The following is a 22,885-nucleotide window of genomic DNA, read 5'->3' on the forward strand; positions in this document are numbered from 1 at the left end:
CCGCGGGGGGACGTAAAGTAAAAACAAGGAGGGCGTTTGGTCAAGGCCTCGGCACTGCCTGTCACTGAGGCGAATAGCCAGAACACCACCGAAAGAGGATAGCATATGGCACAGCACGGCTCGTTTGTATTTTTAAGGTGTTGGAGTATATAGAAATCTATCTATGTAGCTATAAAAATATAAATGTAAGTTGTAAATAGGGACAGAAATACACAGCACCTGCTTGTGATCACGGAACTGCCGTTTCAAATCACTCGTCTTCACCTTAAAACCTTAAGCGCACTTGTGCTGGCTATGCAGCTGCAGCTGAAACCCGTTACAATTGTAATGTTTCGGGGTTATAATCAATGCTGTGCTGCTCATACGGAAATTGATGCAAACAGTGAAATTTCACGGTGAGCAGTGGCACAGCTCAAGCTTTTCCCAAGCTTTTCTGTCAAAAGAGCCATTGCCTTTTTATTTTGTACTTTTTTCTGCCTGGAGTTGAGCAGGAAAACAAGTGCTCTTTTCCTACTACATTTAGCTCTGGCTCAGGGTCCTCATAATGAGTATCACCTTGAAGTCAGGATCAACACTCATTTGCTCCAAATCATTAGCTAATTATGGCCAAAGGTTTGCAGGTGTAAAATTACCTGAGATGGGGTGGGAGGGTTCGTACACCGGGTCTGCATTTTGAATACATGATTGAAATCAGGATTTCAGTGTTGAAATCAGGACTTCTTTCTCAATGCTTAGTCTGGCTGTGGCAAGAACCAAAATCGCTCCTGAGAAACACTTCGTAACAGGCCAAGAGGCAGAGGAGAGAGGTTTAGTGGTACACAGAACACACTGGAGCTTCAAAAACATCAAGACAGGCACTTCACTAATAACTAGAAATCAGTTCTAATGGTGAACAATATGATGTCTCCTTTACACGTAACATTTTCCCATAATTACATTCCAATCCATAATTTGGCATCACCAAAAGAACCTGACACTGTTATGGCATTGCCTGTTTGGAAACCTTAAGAAAAAAGAATCAACTACAACTTTTAGAATGAAATAAGCTCTTGAGGCACTGTGAGTTTTCATTTCCAGCAAAGCAATTCGGTTTTTAATCCATTCAAACAATTTTAGTTGGAAAACCCTTGAATTTTAAGCAAAGAATGGCTATTTTGGCAGAACTGAGGGGTGGTATTTTCTGCAGTGAATCTCCTCAGGTGATGCAACATGACCCTGTCAGTGCAAAACTGATGTAAAGAAATCCTTTGGTTTGTGTCTTTCAACACTTCTGCTGGTTTATTCAAGTTCTTGCTCAAATTTCTGCACTGATGGGAATTAGGAGCCCTCCGAAGAAAATCCTGCAAGAACTTGCAAGTGCCCATTGCACAGACTGAAAATACTCCTGTTTGTACCAAGACACAGGAACTACGCCAGGGCACAGGAACATCTTGTTGCACAATGCCCTAAACTGAACTCAAAAGCACTCAAAAGCACTCAAAAGCCAAAGGAATTGTGGTATTCCAAGTGAAGATGGATCCAAAAGCACTGGCACATAATGGTCCATCCTGGCTACCAAATGGGCATCTATTTCACAGGACTTTTCAAGGCCATTCCTTGAAAGGGAGCAAGGATGTGGTTCTCTGGTCACTATCTGTACCCAGCATCAGCTGGAGGATGCAGCCTTGTACCCAGCATCAGCTGGAGGATGCAGCCCTCCCAAAATCAGGCAGCTGATCTGAGGCAGACTGGACTTCCACTCCCAATTTTTTAACAATTCACTTTTCCTCCTCCCCAGGGAACTGCTCTGTAGCAGATATGGCTCAGGGCTCTAGTGTTTTAGGCACCAGCATGAAAATATTGGCTTAATTTAACATGTACTCACCCCTGAATTATGACTCTGTAGATGCAGGCAGGTCCCTGAAATAGCAACACTTTGGATACACGCTGTGAGAGGCAGGATATTTACTGTCACACTGTGGCTTTGGGTTGTCTCTGCAGAAAACAACGATTATGGGACTTGTGAACATTATTGCCGACATGAAAAGGTTTTTAAAATAACTGTTTGAATTTGCTGTGCAGTGGGATTTATAGTAAATATGATTACCTACATATCTGTGAATATACAAATTACATATTATACAGAATGTACATATTTATCCCCAGTGTGCTGCAGTCAGCATTGCTCAAAATTCCTGTTTCACTTTCTGCTCAGTTTAAGAACAGATTCCCTGCTTTCTGTTAAGACTTGTAATACTGGTGGCTCTTTGGCATCTTCAGATTAACTTTTTTATGCTTTTCATACAAATTTATTCAATTCAGGTCAGCAGTGATCAGAGAAGCAGCCACTGAGGCCAATTCCAATGAGGAAAGTTTGCGTTTGCTTTAATTTATTGTGTTAATCTTCCTTCTCAAGGACTTTGGCCATGCTGGATGACAGAGTTCAGTGCAAACTCAGCAGACTTGAAAGGGCCAAACAAAGAAAAATGCAGCATTTCCCTCAAGAGAAGTTTGGTTTGTTTTCCTCCCAAGTGTGAATTTTGGGATGGTATAGGCCACTATATCCATCTCCTCTTATAAGCCTGCCAGCAAAACAAGCGTGTTTCCATTCAATTACTCACATGGCACAAGTTTGAGTGGTATAAACCAAAATTCATCTGGTTCTCCTGGGAAGTGAAATGAATTGTCATTTCCAAGAAGAATCACCCTCATTCAGTCAGTGCACTGGGCATTAAAGAATCTCTAAACACATTAAAAATACAGTTCCCAACTAAAAGACCTAATCCCTGTCCTTTGATTTCCTGAAGCATGATGCAAGATAACTTTGAACACTTGTTTTTCAAACTAACTGCTGAACTACTTGAGACAGAACAAGTCCAGAGATCGAGAGGTGTCAGTGAAACAAAACTCCAGCTGAATCTCCCTCTGCCTCCTGCCACAGCTCTGACTTCCCGGGTTTCTAAGGATTTAGTGTGGCACAGTTCCATGAAGGACTGGTTTATTGACTTAGTTCTGGACTGGGTTTTAACCCGTTACCCCTCGTTTACTTGATTCTCTGAAACCCCAGGAATTTTTGAACCCAGGAGTTACTGGGAAACCACATGATCTCAGTGGGTAAGGTTTGGGCAGATGGGATCTTCCCAGAACTGCCCTGGGAAGAACTTTCAACTGAGCAGGGTGTTGGGTAGAGCCTCTTGAAGGTGCTGTAAGTTTGTGTTTACTGCCTCATCCAAATCCAGCAGGTACTTGTCTTCATGCCTCTGGATCTTGGAGGGGTATGTTTCACTTTGTGCTGGGATTCTGGAGTCCTGTGCTGTGTCCCTAATGCAGATTCACTGTGTCTCTTAAGGAAAAGCTCCATGCAGACCTTATTTGTACAATAAGAATAATTCTGACTGACTTCACAAGAGCAAGAGGATTAATTAATAACTGCAGACGTGCTAAACATTATTAATGGCCCCAAGTTTTCTTCTCTTGGAAACAGTGGCCATTTTTTCCCATAATGTTTTAAACAGTTGCTGCTCAAGGAGCTTAGATTGCAGATTCCTGGCTTGCGGTTTGTCCATAAATCACAGACCTGGAGCCTACCCAAGACACTCTCGATGGTCTCAGCAGGGAGGCTGGACAAGAGAAAACTGTTCTCAGTCTGGCCCCGTGAACCACTTTATGGCCAGTCCAGTTTCAACGTCCCACACCAGACGTGAGAGGGATTCTGTCCAAGTTTAAAAGCACGAGGTCTCTGGAATGTCCTTTCAAACTGGATTTCACTCCCCATAAATATTTTCTGTCTTCTGCCCTGGAGGATATAGGTTTGACTTCACAGCTGATGAGCCTGGGCAGGGCAGGAGAGGAGGCCATGCTGTTTATCACCAATGGTTTTTCAGCACACAAAGTTTAACTTGTAGAGAAAAGTGAACAACTCCCCCCCACAAAACCCCAGGAACCTAACACAAGATAAAGTCAGGCAGCCGTAAGTAAAATCCCAGAAAAAAATCAAATCCAGTAGATCAATTTTCTGCACAAAGCAGCATTGCTTACAGCTAGGAAACTATTTACCAAAGAGCCTCTGTTGCCTTTTCAGACACAGAATCATTATCCAGAGACCAGCTTTAGAGCAACTTGCCTGTGTTCCTGTCAGCACTTCAGTTTGTGTTCATCAACGTCATGCCATACATCCACCTTTTCCCACGAGAATCTGCTCTGTTAGCCAGGCATATCATCCTGCAGGTGTTTGCAAAATGAAAGGGAAAGCTGAGCCCCAGAGCTGAGGATCCAGTGGCTTAGACAAAGCAGCATGATAGAATGTGTGAGATTTGGGCCAAAGCACCCTCCTGATGCTGCTGCTGTTGCTCCTTCCTGCATCCCAGGACCACCACCACCTCTCACCATGTTTGATGGGAACAAGGACACAGGGTAGGTGTGTGCTCCAGTAACAGACATCTTATTTGCCTTTTAGTCACAAATCCCTCATGGCAAAAAAAGAGCACCTGAAGGGCTGCTGGATTCCTGGAGGATTCTCAGGATGGGGAGGTTAAAGATGTGTCAGGCAGTTCATGGCTCACTCCTAGCATGCTCTGCTTCTCACTGCAGCAAAGGTTACAAACCAGCATCCAGCCTCAGCTCAGGCATTGTATCAATGGCTGCTATTTTTAGGCACTTTGTCAGGTGTGCAGTTTGCTCACTTGCTGTGCTGCTTGCAGCACAAATCACCAAAGGTTTTAATTTCTTCAGTCTGTGTTACAATCACAGAATCATTTGGGTTGGAAAAGATCCTCAAGTCCAACCATTAATGCAGCACTAGCCCATGTCCCAAATGCCACATCCACATGTCTTTTGAATCCCTCCAGGGAGTCACCAGGATGGTGACTCCACCACTGCCCTGGGCAGCTGTGCCAGTGCCTGACCACCCTTTCAGTGAAGAAATTTTCCCAATATCCCATCTGAACCTGTCTCGGCTCGAGGCTGTTTCCTCTCATCCTGTCCCTTGTTCTCTGGGAGCAGAGCCTGACACCTCCGCCCCACCCCCGCCAGCTGCACCCTCCTGTCAGGGAGCTCTGCAGAGCCAGGAGGTCCTTCCTTAGCTGCCTTTTCTCCAGGCTGAGCCCCTTTCCCAGCTCCCTCAGCTGCTCCTGGTGCTCCAGACCCTTCCCCAGCATGGAGCTTTCCCTTCTCTGGACAAGTTGCAGCCCCTCAATGTCTGTCTTCTTGTGAGGGGCCCAGGACTGCCCCCAGGACTGGAGGTGCCTCAGCAGTGCTCAGCACAGGGGACAGTCACTGCCCTGGTCCTACTGGCCACAATGTTCCTTACAGGATGTATCACCAGCGCTGTAGGATGGAGAAGGCGGCTCCTTGATCATCTCAACACCCTCTAAACGGTCACATTTTTTTCCTCTTCTGCATCTGAATAAACATTAAATATTAGGTGATGTTAATAAAACTTCTCAAATGGTCCCCCAAGCAGCAGGACTTTCTCACTCCTCTGTGCACAGCCAGGCTTCCTGTATTAAAGAGGTGGGGGCTGTCCTGTCCAGCACAGCACCAAAAGAGTTAACCAAATCCAGTCCCAGCATCTTAATCTGGCAATTTAAAGATAAGATAAACAAATATCAGGGCTGCTCAGAGCCTCACTAAGCAGGAGAAAGGATTCTTATAAACCAGTTTGCATGGTGTAAAGCAGATACACAGAGGGAATCGAGCACGGCATTTCTGTCTGAACAGCCACTGCTCCTTGATTCAAATCAAGGGCTGCATCCCATTTTCAGAGACAAAACTAACAGGGTTCATAGCTACAGATTCTCCTGCTTTCCCTCTACACTCTGTTGTTTTCACAGCCCTCTCCTGCCACCATGTCCAGTGCTTGATGCCCTGAAGAACCAAACAGCATCTGAAGAGAGATGAACCAACATCACCAGCTGGAAGACACAAAGACCATCAAAATAAAGAGGTGAGTGAAGTGGGGGAGGTGTCTGGAAAATAAGAACTGTTTATTTATCATAAATACAGATCATCTAGGTGTGCAGTTTATCCCACAGACTCTCCAGAAAGCCACACACTGGAAAGCTGCCTCCCAGTTACTTCCCTTTTTCCACAAGACCAGGATGAACTTGCTTATCCAGCAGCTCAGTGATCTTTTCTGCTATGGGATTGCACTGACATGTTCCACCAACAGTATCTGTGTGTGCCAAAGGCAGCAGCAATCTGTCTTCATGCCAGCAAACTCCTCCTGCCTGATCAGACCTGGAGGTTTCTTAACTAATTTAATTCTTCCAGTGCTTGTTCAGAGCACAAAGGTGCACAGGGAATAGGGGGAATTTGTGGATAGGGGGGTGTATTCACAGACCTAACTGGGAAGCTTGCTGCCAACATCTGTTTTGAGAAAGGCCATTTTTAGAAACAGTATGAAATGAGGCTCTTCAGGCTTGTGTCAGAAATGTGGGCACATTGTTTAAGCAACAACCTCTGGATTTTGTCCCCACTAAGAACACTGCACTTTCAACAAGCTGATGGTGTAGGATCTGATAATTACAGGTGGCTCCTCCCTGTGCAAGAAGGGCTGAATGTCCCCAGCATCATCCCTGCTCTCTGCCCATGAACCTGTGCTGGACAGTGCCTGCTAGCAGCTGCTGAGAGTGGCTGTGCCTGAGGCAAGAGATCAGCACAGAGTTCATCCTTCAGTCCTTGGGGCTCAGTTCTTCTCCAGGATTCTGGTGAGAAGTTCGTTCAGCCGGTTCACCATTGGCCTGGGATCCTCATTCAGTCCTGCTGCAATCATGGCATTCTCATAAATCTGAAAAAGACAAGAAAGCACTAAGTAAGCAGCAAAGTGACCTGCCTGAGGGAGGAAGGGAATGTCACTCTCCAGGACCTGCATGCTGAGATGAAGAATGTCTTTTAGAGCACCTGCTAGGAAAACATGGACCACAAGTCCCAGAAATACCCAGGGACCACAGAAGGATGTGACTCTTGCCCACTGTAATGGTTCACCCTGTTCCCTGCCATGCATGATCTGCAAGCTGGCTCTGGGAAGGATGGTGCTGCTTCTGGAGAAGGTCTGGCTCTCACCTGGTCAAGCAACATCTGGGCCAGATCAGGCTGACTGTCCTTCAGCTCGCTGAGCTTCTTAATCAGAGTATGCCTGTAAGAGAGAGATCAACACTGAGAGTAGCTTATTTTGGACACAATGAGAAGTTTATTTCCAGAATGAGCAGCTAAGTCACAGTGGGTCACCAAAGTCAACTTCCTTGCTCCTGTTGTGGGGGCTTCTCTCTTCTCTCCCATCTGTCCCTATAAGCCCCATAGTTCCCAGAGGGTTGGACACTGTGTGGGGGGCTCATCTCCATGGTGCCACCCAGCCTCACAGATTAAGGCTCTGCAGCACCAACTGCACTTAATGGGGAGGAGTCGGCTAATTGACAGCCTTACACTGCCTCCTCTCTGCCTCCACCCCCGAGAGGCTGCTGTGCCCCAGCTTTGGTGCTGGTGTTGTACCCCCTTACCCTGTGTTGATCTCCAGGGTGGGCTGCAGGAGCTGGGCTCGCTCCTCCTGGGTCTTGGCCAGCTGCTGCATGCGCAGGAAGTGGCGGGCAGCACCCATCTCGAGCACAGTGATCATGGCAGGGTGGGTGTCCAGCCGGGTGGTCACCTGTGACACAAGCACCAGTCAGGGCTGCCATGGACAATGCACGTCTTAGAGGTGGGGAAAGTCTGAGGACTTGGAGTCTCCTCAGCACAGATCCACACCAAGCCTCCTCATGATTCATCCCCATCCCACAGGAGCTGCCTAAACCAGCAGGAAAGATGGGGGCCCAAATGGCCCCACAGTCCACAGGGTTGCAGCTGGACCCAAAGCATTCCTTGCCAATACACCTTTCTAGTCCACAAGCAAGAAAAGTCATCAGCCGGTTCTGGTAATCTGAACATCGACTGGCTTTGCTCAATACACATTGAGATGTGGTTCTTCCACTGCCACACTGACCATCCAATCCATACCATTTACACACAGGAGGCACAGAGAAGAACAACTTCCCACAGGGTCCAAAGAAAAATCTGTGGCAGCAGATCCCTAGCCACCCAACATCTTTTTTCCCTAGATTGTTACCTCCGTGGATCTCCTGTACTCAGTTACCCAGACACAGAATCCCCACCTTCACTCCAGTGACTCGAGAGCCTAAGGCATTCCTCATCCACGCCATCAGATCCTCAGCCTCCTTCTCTGTCAGACGTTCTCCAGCTGGCAGGGCAAGAGGGCACCTCTGAGTGTGCATCTATAGTGTGCAATGGTCAGTGAGCTGAGTTTCCACACTTCCATTTATCAGTTCTCTTGTGGGAACAGGAATGCAGCACCACTCAGCACACACCTACATATCCTCATCCCAGACTGTGCCATACCATGAGAGGGCAGGCTCATGCCCTGCCAGGGGCTGCCTGCCTCCGTCCAGGCACCAGATGTATGCATGGGGTTGAAATAAAATCATGGCAACTCCACACATGACATTCCATTTAACTTTGATCATGTGAGATGAAACAAATCTGCAAAAACTCTAAGTTGCCTCAGACCATGTGAATGGAAGGGTGGAATGCTCTTGCTTGGGAGCTGCAAGAGCAGGGGAGGAAGGTATCCCCTCTCTGGTTGCTCAGGGTAGCAGGACAGCATGCAGCAGGAGGGGCCAGGGGAGCCTCACAGTACCTGGGCGGCTCTCCTCAAACTTCTCTTCCTTATAGTGATCAACAACAATGTCTGTCTCCACAGAGATCAGCTTCTTCTTGTCAAACTCCCGGAGGTGCAAGAGTGTCAGCTCATCAAACTGCTCATAGCAGAACAGCACCTGTGCCGACAAACGGACAGTAACACATTGTTTGGGATGTAACAGCATTCCCTCCTTCCTAAGGCAGCTCCGCACCAAACAGCAGGAACATCTCACAGGAAACTCGCAGGTTCAACTCCACAGTGACTATCACTCAGGGCCTGACAAACGCTTGGAGGGATTTGTTACCACGGGTGGCAGGTCTGCAGTTGAACAAGTCCTGCTGCCCAGGGAAAGTGAGAATCAGCACTGACTCCAGTCCTGAGAAGGCCACCTGCCCACAGAGGACACCTGTAACGCCATTACAGCCCTGCACAGCAGCTCCCAGGCTCCTGCTCTGGGGTCCAGCAAAGGTAGGAAACAGATGTCAGAAGTAGATGTCTGCAGAAGTACTACATCATAGAATATGCTGAGTTGTAGGGGACTCATCAGGATCATTGTGTCCCAACTCCTGTCCCTGCACAGCACACCCCAACAATCCCACCCTGTACCTGAGAGCATTGTCCAAATGCTTCTTGAACTCAGACAGGCTTGGTGCTCTGACCACTTTCCTGGGGAGCCTGTCCCAGTGCCTAAAATCTCTGGGTGAAAACTTTCTCCTGATACCCAACCTAAACCTTCCCTGACTCAGCTCCAGCCATTCCCTTGGGTCCTGCCACTGGTCATGAGAGTGAAGAGATCGGTGCCTGCCCCTTGTGAGGATATTGAAGACCACAATGAGGTCTCCCCTCAGTCTCCTTTTCTCCAGCTGAACAGACCAAGTGCCCTCAGCTGCTCCTCATATGGCTTCCCCTCCAGGCTCTTCACCATTCTCATGGCCCTCCTTTGGATACTCTCTAACAGCTGAATGGTTTTACTTTTACGTTGTGGTTAAGAGTGTGTGACAGGTCCCTCCTGACCTCATGCCACAGTCTGAGCAGAGGCAGAGGGGGCCAGGCAAAGGCACTGTGCTGGCAGGGCTCTATCACAGACCTTACTGCCCTGCTCAGCTCTGAGAGCCAGCCCCAACCACTGCTGCAGCAGCTCAGGGTGTTCCCCTGGCTGTGGCACCACTGCTCACCCACCTCCATGTCCTTCTTCTTCATGGCCTCGAAGTAGGGGGAGTGCTCGGCCAGGTGCCGGTTGGGGGCACACAGGTAATAGATGTTCCTGCTGCCGGCCTTCATGCGCGAGCCGTAGTCGGTCAGGCTGGTCAGCTGCCCTGCAGGCAGGGCCGACGACTCGTAACGCAGCAGCTTTGCTATGTCCTCCTGCAAGAAACGTGCTCCTGTGAGCTCAGGGCGGGGTCACTGTGCTCCACAACACCACTCCCAGCCCCATCGACTGCCTTTGTGGCATGCAGGCCTCTTGGCAGCCCTACAAAAAGGCTCAGGGGATTCCGAATCCCTCCTTTTCTGCTCCAGATATTAAGGAGGCAGTAGACTGACCTAGACAGGATGTAGGTCAAGCTCTCCTGGAAATGGGAATTCAGGCAAAAGACAACAGGAGGGGAAGGCCCTACTTTATTGCCTGTTGTAATTGACATTGCACCAGGGAGCGCTGACAACAGTGGGTACAGAGACTCTGCAGGGTCTCAAAAGAAATGGGAAGCAGCACCAGTCAGAAAGAATGAGAGTTTGGGCACTAGAGAATCCATAGGTCTTGGCAGACCCAGGAACACAAGTTACAGGTGTGCGAGTTCCATGGGAAAGTCGCAGTCTCCCTCATCCCAGCTCACAGTAATTTTTCCCATCAGCTGCAGTGCTTCAAGACTCGTGGTACCTTGACATCCTGCTCTGCTATCGTGACAATCCCCTCTCTCATGAATACCCCGTACTCCTCAAAGAATTTGGCATATTTCTCAGGGTCCTTCTTGCTCTGGTCAATGAAGAACTTGATCAACCTCTTCTGCAAAACATCACGGAGCTTCCTGCAGCAGGAACAAGCCTTTTTAAAGACAGCTGCTAGAGCAAGACAAGACATTTTAGGTGAACATCTCTCTGTGCAGGGTTGTAGTGAGTCCATTGTCCCCTCTCCCTCACGGCTTTACATCTGGTCTTTGTATCTCAGTTCAGAGATAGTCTCGCTTACCTGATCAGGGCACTCTCCTGCAGCAGCTCCCTGCTGAGATTCAGGGGTATATCCTCACTGTCTACAACACCTGGAACACAGAGCAACCCTTGAACAGTGATGCAAACACGAGTGCCAGGCTCAGGAGGGCAGCCCTTGCCTCATTCCTGTGGAAGCCATTGCCCACAACCTGCTATTCCTGGTCCCACACGCACCTCTAAGGAAGCGCAGCCACTTAGGCAGGATGTCTGCAGCTTTGGTCTGGATGAGGATTTTGCGGCTGTAGAGGGCAACGCTGGAGCCCATTTCCCTACTGATGTCAAACATGGATGGCTTCTGCAGGAAAAGAGACAGGAGGTAACACCAGCACTATGCAGGGTGCCCACATCACACTGTGGTCTTCCCTACAATGCTGAACCCAACGAGAGCTGAAATCTTGGCTCTCTTCCCTAGGGACCTACCTGTGCCATCCCCCTGCTGCTGTTGTGGCTCAGTATCCCAACTACCCTGTGGCACCCAACCCCACTGCAGAGATGCCACACTGGATATTCCTCCCTGCAGCCATATCTGCCTCCTTTCCCTAAGGAGCTCTCCCATTCTCCCCTTTAGAGCAGCTGGGCAGATGTCCCACGTGCCCAGAACAGGACACGTACTTGCTCGGGCACATAGAAGATGCTGCGGATGTTGAGGGGAGCGTCGGTCTTGTAGTGCAGGACGTAGCGGGGCTTGTCGTAAGCCTGCGCTATGAAGCGGTAAAACTCCTCGTGCTGCCACTCACCGATGTCCTTGGGGTCCAGCATCCACAGAGCCTGTGGAGGAACAGGGAGAGGAGCTCCCATCAGCTCTGTGGCCTCCAGGATGCCGGAGCAGGGAAATAGAACCTTTCAAACAGACTCCTCTGCACAGCCCGGGACCAAGTGAGATGTGGCTCAGGCACATTATCACAGACTAACAAACTACTGCCTCTCATCTGGCCTTGGGCCACCCCTCAGAGGTAACTCTTGCTCTGCAACATACATAGGGCAGCTTTGTTTAGCCGAAAACAAAAGGGATTTGGCTAACCTCCATTGCCTCACACTTGCCAATGGCCAAGGGCATCCCAGGCAGATCCCACAGCTCAACTGACTGTCAGTACTGGTCAAGTTCTCAAGGCCTGACCAGCAAGCAAAGGGAAAGCAAAAGTTTAAGTGAGCCTTTTGCAACCAACCTGACTCTCTGATGGAGGTCACTGTCTCAGCATAAAAAGCTTGTGAAGCAGCTCCTGCACTGCCTGTTTTCTGCTGATTTGTTCTGGAGCAGCTTGGGAGATGCTTTGTGAACCACTACAGGGTCACTGCTCCAGCACTATTTTCTGCATCAACACATGGACTGAAGCCATGAGCTCTAGCTTCCACCTGCTGCCACTCTAACCCCCCAGTGCTTTCTGGAGCATTCAGCCCATGCTCACAGAATGTTTCAGTTTTCAGTACCCCAACAAAAGACTCTCATCTAGCAAAGATGTGGGACTCAGCTCAGAACTGTGTGTTTCCAGCTGGGTGCTGGAAACATCTGCCCATCTCAGTCACTGCCTCCTTTGCCACTCAAGCCCTAATGAGTGACTGGAGTGATTTCTGGGGACAACACAAAACATCCAGCCCACCCTCAGAGCCCAAGGGTTTCAGGTCCCTGAAATCCTTAAGAATTCCTCTGCCTCAGAGTCTTGCCCCACAGGTGGCTTCCCATCATTTCCAGCACACACAAGTGTCCTGGAGGGTTTGCAGGATCACAGGTAGGATTATGGACTCACTGGGAGCTAAGGTGTTTTACAGTAGCTATGTTAGGGAAAATGCTGCATTCTCAGGGGCTCACTTGTAGCTAACAGTTATCCCAGTCAGACCAGAAAAGCCCCAGCTCCATGCTGTGAGCATTCAGGAGCTCATCTAGGAGAAAGCCCACCAGGGAACCAGCTGTGGCTCTGTTTGCAGCGAACTGATGCTGATGTGTGGAAAAACACAGAGCCAAAATCCTGGATAAAGAAAAGGCATGAAATGGGAGCGTAATGAGAATAAAGCTGTTGCTGTAACCCAAGGGAAAACAGACTTTCTGTTAAGAAGATAAAAGTCCATGACTCTATTAAGGGCATTTCACCCCTTGCTCTACTACTGCTCTTCTCCAGGGAGCCTGTTCTATTGATTGTCAGGTAGAGAGAGCAAACAGCTGTCTAAAGCTATTTCTGGTTTTGTAATTTAAGGGGCACAGCTAGAAAGCCTTTGGAACAGAAACACTATTATGCAGGAATCCAAATAAATAATCAGTGACTAATAACACCAATTACGGAACCTTAGATAAATTAACATGGTAAAATGTTTAAGTACAGTCTTGAAAGTCTGTGCAGTCAGTGCCACATTCCAGGAAACAAAAAAGCCACACACATGCTCTCTACCTGCTCTCTTAGGTGAGAAAGCTTTAAACATTCAGAAGATGAGACGCTGGAGGAAAATTATTCATAGATTTCTGTTTTAAAGGGAATTAATTTCTCCCAAGTGATGCCTGCAATCGGGCCAACATCTGAGTAAAATGGATCTGGCTGCAGTATAATGTCAGTGGTCAGAAAATGCCAGCATCAAGCAGTGCTTAGCTAGGAGCTGGGAATAAATCAGGCAGTGAGCTGAGCTGCTAAAAAACCCCAACCACTCCCTGACACTGGCTATTCTGTGTGAAGGACATAAAGAACTGCAGTGAGAGGTGTCAGCACACCAGCAATATGAGCAATCCCTACAGAACTAACATGTCATGTGGCTTCAACAGAATAAGCATTATAAAGCACTGAAATAACAATTCAGGATAAGGGAAGATACAGATCTTGCTGATCTCCAAGAATTTTCCACAGTAAGTGCAAACAAGCTGTTGCAGGTATGACTTCTGCTGGATTGTCTCCTTTTGTTCTAATTAACTGATCACTACAAGGTCTGTGATATCCTGGACAATCCTCCTCTGATTTCCACAGACAGCAGCAGCTTTATGCTGTTTCCTGTCTCCAGTGGAGGATTACAGTGGTTCATCTCCATGACTGACCTGCCTGCGGACTCCACCTCACCTGTAACGTGTTAATTCTTCTCCCATTGAGGTACAGGGGGAAGCTGATGAAGTTGCTGTATTTTGTCACCACCTCTGGAATGGAAAGAAGACACAGAAGGGTCACCTTTGTGGAAACAACATAGCAAGAACTCCCTCAGTAACAGCAGGTGAAAGAAGTTGCAGGAGAGGAAAAAACCTGTAAATTCACCTCCCACCCATGGGCACCAACAGACTTCACAGAGCCTCAGGGCTAACAGCATTCCCCTCCTCTACTCACCCTTGACTCGGTCTTCATTTGCAAACTCTTTGCACTCTTCTTTGAGGTGTATAATAATCTTAGTCCCAGCTCTGACCCCAGATGCTTCTGCAATCTCAAACATTCCTGAACTAGGATTAGAAACAAACTCTATGTCAGTTTGTGCCTCAGGTACACCCACAGTAGGACAGAGAAATGGTTTGTTAAACTAAGAGCACACACAACACTTCAAGGCCAAGAGGAAAAGGCAAAAAAGTCTTGAATGCCTGAATGCTCCTTGTGCCTCTGAGAAACCTCAAAAAACATGTGGCTGTTTCCCCTACAGAGACTCCAGACCCAGGACACACTGCTCTGCAAAGACACTAGCTACTGAAAACCCAAAACCAGTCTTGTGTCTCAGTTTTCTCAAGAGTTTAAATAATGTAGTAAATTCTTTATTCTGAGGAAATTTTAAGGGGATGCTGAGCTTGTCACCCTCAGAAGCTCCAATTTCAACATGTCCATCAGCCCACAGCTTTGCCATCACAGATGTTTGCAACTTCAAGTAAAAAGCCAAGGATGAGCACACAGATGTGACCCACAGAGGAGATGTGCCTGCAGACCACAGTGCTGCACAAGCTCTGCTCTCTGTGGGTGCCTCGAGCCAAACCTCAGAGGATGATTAGACCAAAGAGGTTCGATTTGTCCCTGTGGTGTGGGGCCCCCTAAGCTGACTGCCTGCCAGCAGGGACGGAATAGGAGAGGCAGGTACTCTGTCCACAGCATGCCTGCTCTGACAAAGCAACTCTGTCCTTAAGAGTTTCCACACTGGCACATTTGGCCATGCTTTGTCACTGTGTATAACTCGAGCAAGACCTAAACCAGATAGCCAGGTCCTGAAAGAATACACAAGCCCTGTCTTTGCACAGCTTTCAGGCCACACGTGGTCTGGACACAGCCCCCCATGCTGCCACCCCACTCTGCAGCCTCACCCATCAGATGACCAGTGGTAGCCTGGGCTGCCCGGCTCTGCTGACTGTGAGAACACCTCCACTTTATCAGCCACCATGAAGGCTGAATAGAAACCCACTCCAAACTGGCCGATGATTTTACTGCTGGCTTCAGCTTGGCTCTGCAGAGCTTCTAGAAAAGCCTGGAGGAACAAAGGAGACGCAAACCATCAGACAGTGACTTTAGGTATTGCTGGAGGTTGTGATCAAGCCCCAGCTGGGCTCCTCAGGCACTGCAGCCTGGCAGTCCAGCACCCTCACCCCATGCTCCTGCATCAGTGCTCTGAGGAAGGTTCCCAAGGAAAAGGGTTTCTCCACAGGGACTGCACCTCTGGAAAAGGGGAGCACTGCTTGGAGAAGTAAGAAGAAGACAAGCGAGGGCTTGGTCAATGAGGAGCAGGAAACCTTAAAATGGTGCCCCCAGAGATGAAAAAAATCATACACATGTACAACACCTTGCTGTGGGAACAGAGCTGCTGCTCCCCTGGACACGGGGTAAATGCCAAGTGGGTGGGCAGGAAGGCATTTGGAGTGAGGGCAGGGGGCAGAGCAGAGCTACATGCAGGGCCCATCAGCACTGCCTGGGCTCCCTGGGCCTCCCACAGCACAGCAGAGACCACTGAGAGCCAGAAGGCAGGTTTCACCTTCCAAGAGGGGTGTAATTTCACAGCTGGGCTGGGGGCCAAGGGACAAAACAGAATGAAAAACTACTGGGAGAACAAAAGTGGTTGTAATTGGAGAGAAGTTTTCTAAAGGAGGGAGAAAGGTCCTCATCCCAAGTTACCTTTGAGCCTGATCGAGCAATGGTACCAAGGTTAGAAACCAGCTCCTCCTGGGTCATCCCAATACCTGTGTCCTGAAAAGAAACAGCAATTGCAGCTGAAATATCAGTAGGGAATCATTGCTCCAGCAAACAGCACCTGAGCAACTTCTGCCGCCAACTCCCACTCTCTCCTTCCCCTTTGAGTAGTAAATCCAACAGCAGACCTCCAGATGTGGCTCCATCTGCCCATGGCCAGGAGCACAGATTCAAGGGGCACAGAGCTCCAGGGGCAGCCACAGCTGCCTACAAACCACCAGAAAGCTCAGAGACTCTGGCCATTTCTCAAGGAAAGACAAAACCATGCCAGGACAGGCTGGATTCTACATCCCTCTAAAAAGCACAGGATGGCAGTGCAGGAATGAGATGTCAACCCAGCCATGGCACCATAGTGCCAGATGTCACGCACAGGGACACCCTTCATTCCTGAACTAGTCTGAGGGGGAGTTGAGGAGCAGTGAGAAGCAGACTGTCTGCAATCTGCAGATGTGGAACCGAGGCACTAACACTGGGAATCAGCAGCAGAGCAGTGAATCCCTTAACTCTCAGGTAATGCAGACCCTTGTCTGCAAGCACATGAACTGATCGCCATCTGCTCTGCCTTTTCCCCCTTCCTCTCCCCCTCACCCTGTGCTCCATGATGTGTGTATGAAGCTGTCAGTGTCCAGGAGAGCTGATTCCCATGGGAACAGACTAATCCCAGCCAAAACACAATGCACCGGCTACACTTTGTGGTGCTCTGTCCAAGCTTCAGAGGCACACAGCTCCTTGTCATCCCCAGGTTATTCCAGAATTGCACTGCTGCATGCAGATAAACATCTCCCTGCTGCTCACACATCTCAGGCAGCAAAGCCTGCAGCAGCACCACCCAGAAAAGGCTGCGGTAAGTCTTAAACCTGGCTGCAACTTCAATTTGCATGACACCCCAAGGCAACAAAGATAACAGTAAACCCCAGCCAGAAATGACCATCCTCTTACACAGGACCCCAGCAAAAATCTTTCCCATTCTGTTGTCCAATGTGTTTTCATACTTGCTCCACACACATTTTCCACAGGAGCAAAGGGCAGGCTACTGCCCTCCAGGATGCCACTTCTAAGACAGAAGTGACATTCCCCCTCCCAAATCCCAGCAGCTTCTCTACCTGACACAAGCATCCCAAGAAGCCACTGTTCCATGTTCTCTGAGCTACTCTCTGAGGTGAAAATTAGCCAAGTGAGATGTGATTCTCATTCCTGTGAGGGATTCAGCTCTACCTGAGTACCTGTGAGTACAGTTATAGCAGCTGACAGCAGCTGGCACATCCGGAGTGGGCTCACACATTCCCAGTGCCTTAGCAGGGGTGGGATTTGGTGTGCAAGGTCAGCAAAATCAGCTGCAGCAGAGCTGGCAGCTGCTAGGTGGCTTGGAGGTGCGGTGCCAGAGTGACCTCTGCAACCCATGGAGCATTTACTGGGCTTATTTCTACCAAAGTAAGTTGATGTCAGTATGTATTTCTTAATGTAGCATTTGACTCTACTGAAGGATTGAACTGTTCAGCTTGTGAGGTGCCATGTGGGTAAGACATTTTCCTGCACCCCCACAAGTCACGGCACAGCAATACCTTTCCCTTGGTTAAATACAGTAAGGCCAGTCAGCCCACTTGGCTGCAAAGAGGGATGATGCCCAGTAAGATCTCAACAGCAAGAGATCAAAAGCCAAGAAAAATAAACAGCGTATGGCAAAATCTCAGGAATCTGACATGGTCCCGTCCCCCAGGGAAGAAAAAGCCAGAAAGAACAGTTTTCGGCATCTGGTTCAGTTTTTGTTCATGCCAGACCCTGAACAGAACTCTGATCCACTTCTATTTATAGCACAGCATGTCATTCCCAAATTCCAGTGTGTTAAAAAAAATACATCCTTACCCCATAAATTTACTTGGCTATTGAATTCCTAATGCCCTGCCAAACTTACTGCAAAATGCTTAATGACAGTTCCTGGAGGCTACTTTGATGAGGGTGAATCTCATGAACAAAGAAAGCAGGGCTCAGAACAGCTGGGATGCTGAGAGGGAGAGCGGAAAGCGAAGATCCTGGCAAAGCAGACATTCCCTACTGCAGGAAAACACCTGGGTGGATTAGGATGAAGACAGCATTATGATTCAACCCACCCTTGCCATGTCCACATTTCCTGCAGCTGCTCTTTGGCTCCCTTCACCACATGGAGCTGCTCGGGGGAACGGGAATAAAGCAGCAGCGGAGGAGAGATGAGAGCTGAGCTCTGCAGAGCAGGAACTCTGCAGTCTTGGGAAGCAGCTGAACCTGCCCATGAGCAGCCCACCTGAGGCTGGGCCCACACAAGTGCTGGCAGCTCCAGCTCCATGAAATCCAAAGAAGGAGCTGGTGGAACTTCTCCTGCCCTTCTCACACCGCTCCATGCTGCTCCAGCTGCTGCTCGGCTGCTGGGCGTCTTCACCAGGAACCACCATGGCACCACACAACCCCTGCAAACACCTTCTACCCACCACCATCCAGTCCTTGCTCCACCAGCAACGTTAGAACTTTTCTTCCCCTTTTAGCCCTCCCTTCAGCCTGCAAGAAAAGCTTTATCAGGCTGACCACAGCCACAGCAGAGCTATTTGTAACAGCACAAAGCAAATTTTATGTGGGGCTCCTCAAATGACAAAATGTGAGGGATATACTCAGAGTTCCATGTGCCAAATGTTTCTGCACAGCTTAGAGAGACCAAGACACAGAGTTCAGTGTGCTGACCCTTCATTAGCTGAAGGTTAATTACAGAAGACTTGCTGTTACTCAGCAGAACCACCACCTCCTCACCTGGGTGAATTTCTCTTCTGGTACTTCTCAGGGTGCAGAGTAAAAATCCTCCCCCAAACCATCCCCTATACAAGACAACACAGAGGCTGCAGACCTTCCGGCCATGAAGGGCTGGTGGGCACAAGTGTTGAACTAAACTCATTAACATTTACCCCAAAGAGACATCAGCTGAACTTTGTTTTTAGCACCTTTTTTATGTGTGGAGACCTCCCAGGTACCAAAGCTGCTGCTGACCTGCACCTTTGTGCCTCCTGTGCCCTTTGTTCTAACCCTGTGGTGAGGGTGCTGGATGTTTGCAGAGACCTGCTGTGTAAAGATTAGTTTAGCTTTGCTCATTACCTGAGTCCAATTTAAAGTATTGCAGAGCTTCCTCACACCTAACAGCCCATTAACCAGCCATTAACTGCTGCCTCTGCCATGACTGCATCGGAAGGAATGCTCCCAGTTAGAGATACCTGGCTGAGATATTGTGTCTTTCGCTTTGCTTTGTTGCAAAACAAACACTTAAAACATTTATTTCAGTGTAAAACCTCAACGGGGCATCGGAAGAACACTGACTATATTATAAAGACATGCTGCTTTCACCAACTGATAAGGTAATAAAATCCCAAAATGTCTGATTAGCACATGTGCCCACTGTTATTTAAATACTTGATTAAAGACTTAAAATTCACAAGATCAGGACGGCAGCTACACTAGAGCAACATTCTGGTTTAGAATCATTAAAGCATCTGCAGCAGCAGCAACCAGCAGATGAAAAGCCAGAATAAAACTGATGCCTGTGAACACGAGGTAATCTCGGCCTAGTACATGGAACTTGTCCAAAGCAGAGAGCCTGAGCTTCCCTTTGCAAAACCACAGGCTCGGCCTCCACCCATCCAGGTCTAAATACCCGCTGTCCAGAAAAGTACTGCCTTTCATCCACTTTGAATTTCCCATTTTTATACAGGATATGCTTTTATTCTGCCATGAAGAGAACTAAAAGATTGTGCACTTCCTTCCTTGGGCCACAGGTTATTTGAGATGTGTTTATATTTCTGGGTCCTGGGCTTATTTGTTAAAGATGATGCAATCACTGGAAGCTGTAGCCCATCCCTGCAATCTGTGGCACATTTCTGTAGGTTTAATTCCACCTAAAACTTGCTGAAGTACAGCCTGATTTACCCCTCTATCTCCACCTGTCCATCTCCTGCTTCCTCAAGCCCAAGCGACACACGGATGCTGCAGTGCAGGTCACCCTCTCTGCTGCAGCCTGGTCACACAGGGGAGGGGGACCTGCTCCCTACCTGCCCCAAGCTTTGTGGGACACAAGGGTGCATCTGCACTGAACTGCTACAGCTCAAACAGCCCAGTCCTTACTTGGAGCCCCGGGACAGCCCAGTCCTTGTTACAGGCTGTTTGTAACTGGTGAGGCAGGAGAGATCTGCTCAGTGATACAGGGAGCTGTTGCAAGGAGGAGTGGTGTTTGCAGTCATTTTAACTCCTCCCAAACACAGCAAACTGGTGATTTTGTGGCTTCACAGACACTGATTTTGGATGACGGCAACAGAGAGATGAAAGCCCAACAAAAGGAACTGAGCAGCCCAAGCTCTGGCAGCAACTACGCTCCTTTCCCATGCTAGAACAGCAAGCACACTCCCTCCCCCAGCAGCAGCAGCCATCAGCTCTGTAAACATTTCAAACCATTTCCTCCAAACTGTCCTAGCCCTAAATTAAGCACCAGCAAGGAGCAGGGCTGCAGCCCTGAGCTCATGCATCACCACCAGGCACAGCAGCACGGCAGAACTGCACAGCTTCAACACCACCACAGCACAGCCAAGCGCCTGTCACCTGCCTGTCACCTTGTGCAGGTGCTGAAAGTGAGCTCTGTGCTCACAGGGCCTTGGGGTCTGTAAGAGGCTCTCTGTTCCCACCTCAAAGGGTCCAAAACCACGTCAGTAAAGCCTCAGCACGCGGAACTGCAGAGCTCTGCAGAGCTGCTCTCACTGGAAACACACCCCTCACATTTTCAAATGGATTTTCTTAAGAGCTCTGACCTTGCAGGCTGTGGCTGTCCTAGAAACACAAGGCAGTTTTCAAAGGGATGGAGGAAATGGTGGAATTTGCTAAAACAACAGGACTTTGGTGAAGGAAGCGAGGTGGTGGAATTCAGTCAACATGTTCCTCTTACACATGCAATGCTTAGGTGGAATATTCCTGAATGGGGACATCCTATCAGAATTCTGAGTCTTGCTGTGCTTATGACTGGAATTAAATCCTGGCAGAGAGCAAGCAGAACTGCTGTCACTGAACAGAGATGAGTATAGTCCTATACTAGATCTACATAATCCCCCAGGAACGTGCCTGTAATTGCCATCACACATTACACACCTGCCTTTTCTCAGCTCAGTGAGACACAGAGATGCTACAGGGCTTGGAAGAAGAGGGGAGAGATTCAGCAGATCCAGGGGCACAGAGCAGCATGAAGATCTGAGAAGAAGGATCCAGGAGTCAGAGTGAGACAACGGGACCTTTCTAGGAGTAAAAAAGGGGTGACCATTGCTACAGGTCATGTATGAGGGACCTGCTGCCTCTTTTTTGGTAGGTCCTAGTGGGTACAGAAAACAAAACAGTGGCTAAGGGACAGATCCATCTCTGCCTCAATCACTGCAGCAAGCTTTCTTTCACCTTTGCATTCCTGAAAGGCAGAGAAATGCTCTGAATGATGCTTGTTCACAGTAATCATCATATGCAGTTTGCTTCTTCAAGAAGTTATAAATAACCCCCTGACTGGAGGTAAGGAGCTTTTGGCACTCTGGAGAAGGCAAAGCTATTAAAGAGATTGGAGCAGCACTGTTCTCACTGCTCCCCACAGCCCAGGACTGCTGCAGTTAAAAGCTTCCTAGTTAAGACTCATTTAATGGCATTAGAGAGGCACTGGCAGCCAGGCAGGGGGTTATAAAAAGCCCAATCCCTAAACCATCTAACTGGGATGGCATCAGAGGCACCCTGCAAGGTGGGCAAGCAGCTCTCCAACCAAACTGCCAAAGAAGGGGACAGCTTCCACAGGGACAGGGCATGAGTGGTAACAACGTCTTGATGGAGTCAGATGCTTCGTGTCCACTACAATCTCAAAAGCCAAAGATGAGAGAAAGGCAGGAATGACCCCGGCCTGGGGCTAAGTGAGGGCTCCTTGAATAATCGGTGTTACACAGGAGTCAGAAAACTGCAACAGTGTGACAGGAATAGCAAAGCCCCTGCACCATGGTTTGAGAATCTCTGCTTGGTGATTGTGTTGCCCACTGACAAGCACTAACTTCCCCATGGCAACTGCAGCACTTGTTCTGCAGAGGAACAGAAATATAAAATAACTACGCAGCCTCCAACAGCCCCCTGTGCTTTTGTCCCACGTCAAAAATACCAGCCTGTGTGCTCTGCCTGTGCTACATCTCCCCTGGACCTGCCACAGTCACTCAGTGCTGCCTGCTTCCTCCTCCTCCTTCTCCTCTGCTCTCCTGAGAATGTCCACAGCTACACTCATGGCTGACACAGCTCCACGAGGAAAATGACCAGTTTGCCTTCTTAACGTTAGGAACTTTGCCAAGAAAACACCACAACTGAGGCTCAGCCTCCCACCCTGGACAAGAGTCACAAGCAAGGTCCAAGTACAGAGAGAATCTCTGTAGAAACTCCACTTCCCTCCCCACGCTGAGGCCCACAGGTGCCTGCTCCTACAGACTGTCTCCCTCCCAATCATTTTGTCACCAGCAGGGACAACCAAAACGTGGGCACAGGGAAGTGCTGTGCTACTGCCCAAATCTACAGTCCCACCTGTGTCTGAGGGCAGAACCTCAGCATCAGCTGGACTCAACCTGTCCTGGAGCAGGAGGAGATAGAGACAGGCAGCAATGGGAAGTTCTTCTCACCACCCTGGTATCTCCCCTCTCACACAGGGGGAGAGAAGGTCTGCAAGCAACCAGGTAACCTCTCAGACTTAAGGAGGTACAGGAAAACCTCCCCAAAGGTCAGGAGGAAACCAAATTCACAACTTACCCATGAGTGAGAAACATGCACTACCTGGGAAATGCACTAGGCAGGGGTACTGAGAGAAAAGCTACTGGTAGTTCCCAATAGGGAA

General features: G+C 48.8%; 1 protein-coding gene across 1 annotated transcript in view; it reads right to left on the reverse strand.

Moving 5' to 3' along the window:
- Window positions 1-5,933: 5,933 nt before the first annotated feature.
- The window catches only part of TRAP1 (TNF receptor associated protein 1), a 19,172-nt gene continuing 2,220 nt past the window's right edge, over window positions 5,934-22,885 (reverse strand). The window contains exons 4-17 of the mRNA XM_017741300.1: window positions 15,919-15,990; window positions 15,117-15,277; window positions 14,167-14,276; window positions 13,909-13,982; window positions 11,486-11,641; window positions 11,048-11,168; window positions 10,854-10,923; window positions 10,545-10,692; window positions 9,848-10,033; window positions 8,666-8,804; window positions 8,124-8,209; window positions 7,476-7,621; window positions 7,042-7,114; window positions 5,934-6,766 (exon numbers count right to left, since the gene is read on the reverse strand). Coding sequence (XP_017596789.1) covers window positions 6,665-6,766; window positions 7,042-7,114; window positions 7,476-7,621; window positions 8,124-8,209; window positions 8,666-8,804; window positions 9,848-10,033; window positions 10,545-10,692; window positions 10,854-10,923; window positions 11,048-11,168; window positions 11,486-11,641; window positions 13,909-13,982; window positions 14,167-14,276; window positions 15,117-15,277; window positions 15,919-15,990 — 1,644 coding nt within the window. The 3' untranslated portion in view covers window positions 5,934-6,664. The remainder of the gene's footprint in view (window positions 6,767-7,041; window positions 7,115-7,475; window positions 7,622-8,123; window positions 8,210-8,665; window positions 8,805-9,847; window positions 10,034-10,544; window positions 10,693-10,853; window positions 10,924-11,047; window positions 11,169-11,485; window positions 11,642-13,908; window positions 13,983-14,166; window positions 14,277-15,116; window positions 15,278-15,918; window positions 15,991-22,885) is intronic.

This window comes from Corvus brachyrhynchos, unplaced genomic scaffold, assembly GCF_000691975.1.
Source record: "Corvus brachyrhynchos isolate BGI_N302 unplaced genomic scaffold, ASM69197v1 scaffold58, whole genome shotgun sequence".
Classification (NCBI taxonomy): Eukaryota; Metazoa; Chordata; class Aves; order Passeriformes; family Corvidae; genus Corvus; species Corvus brachyrhynchos.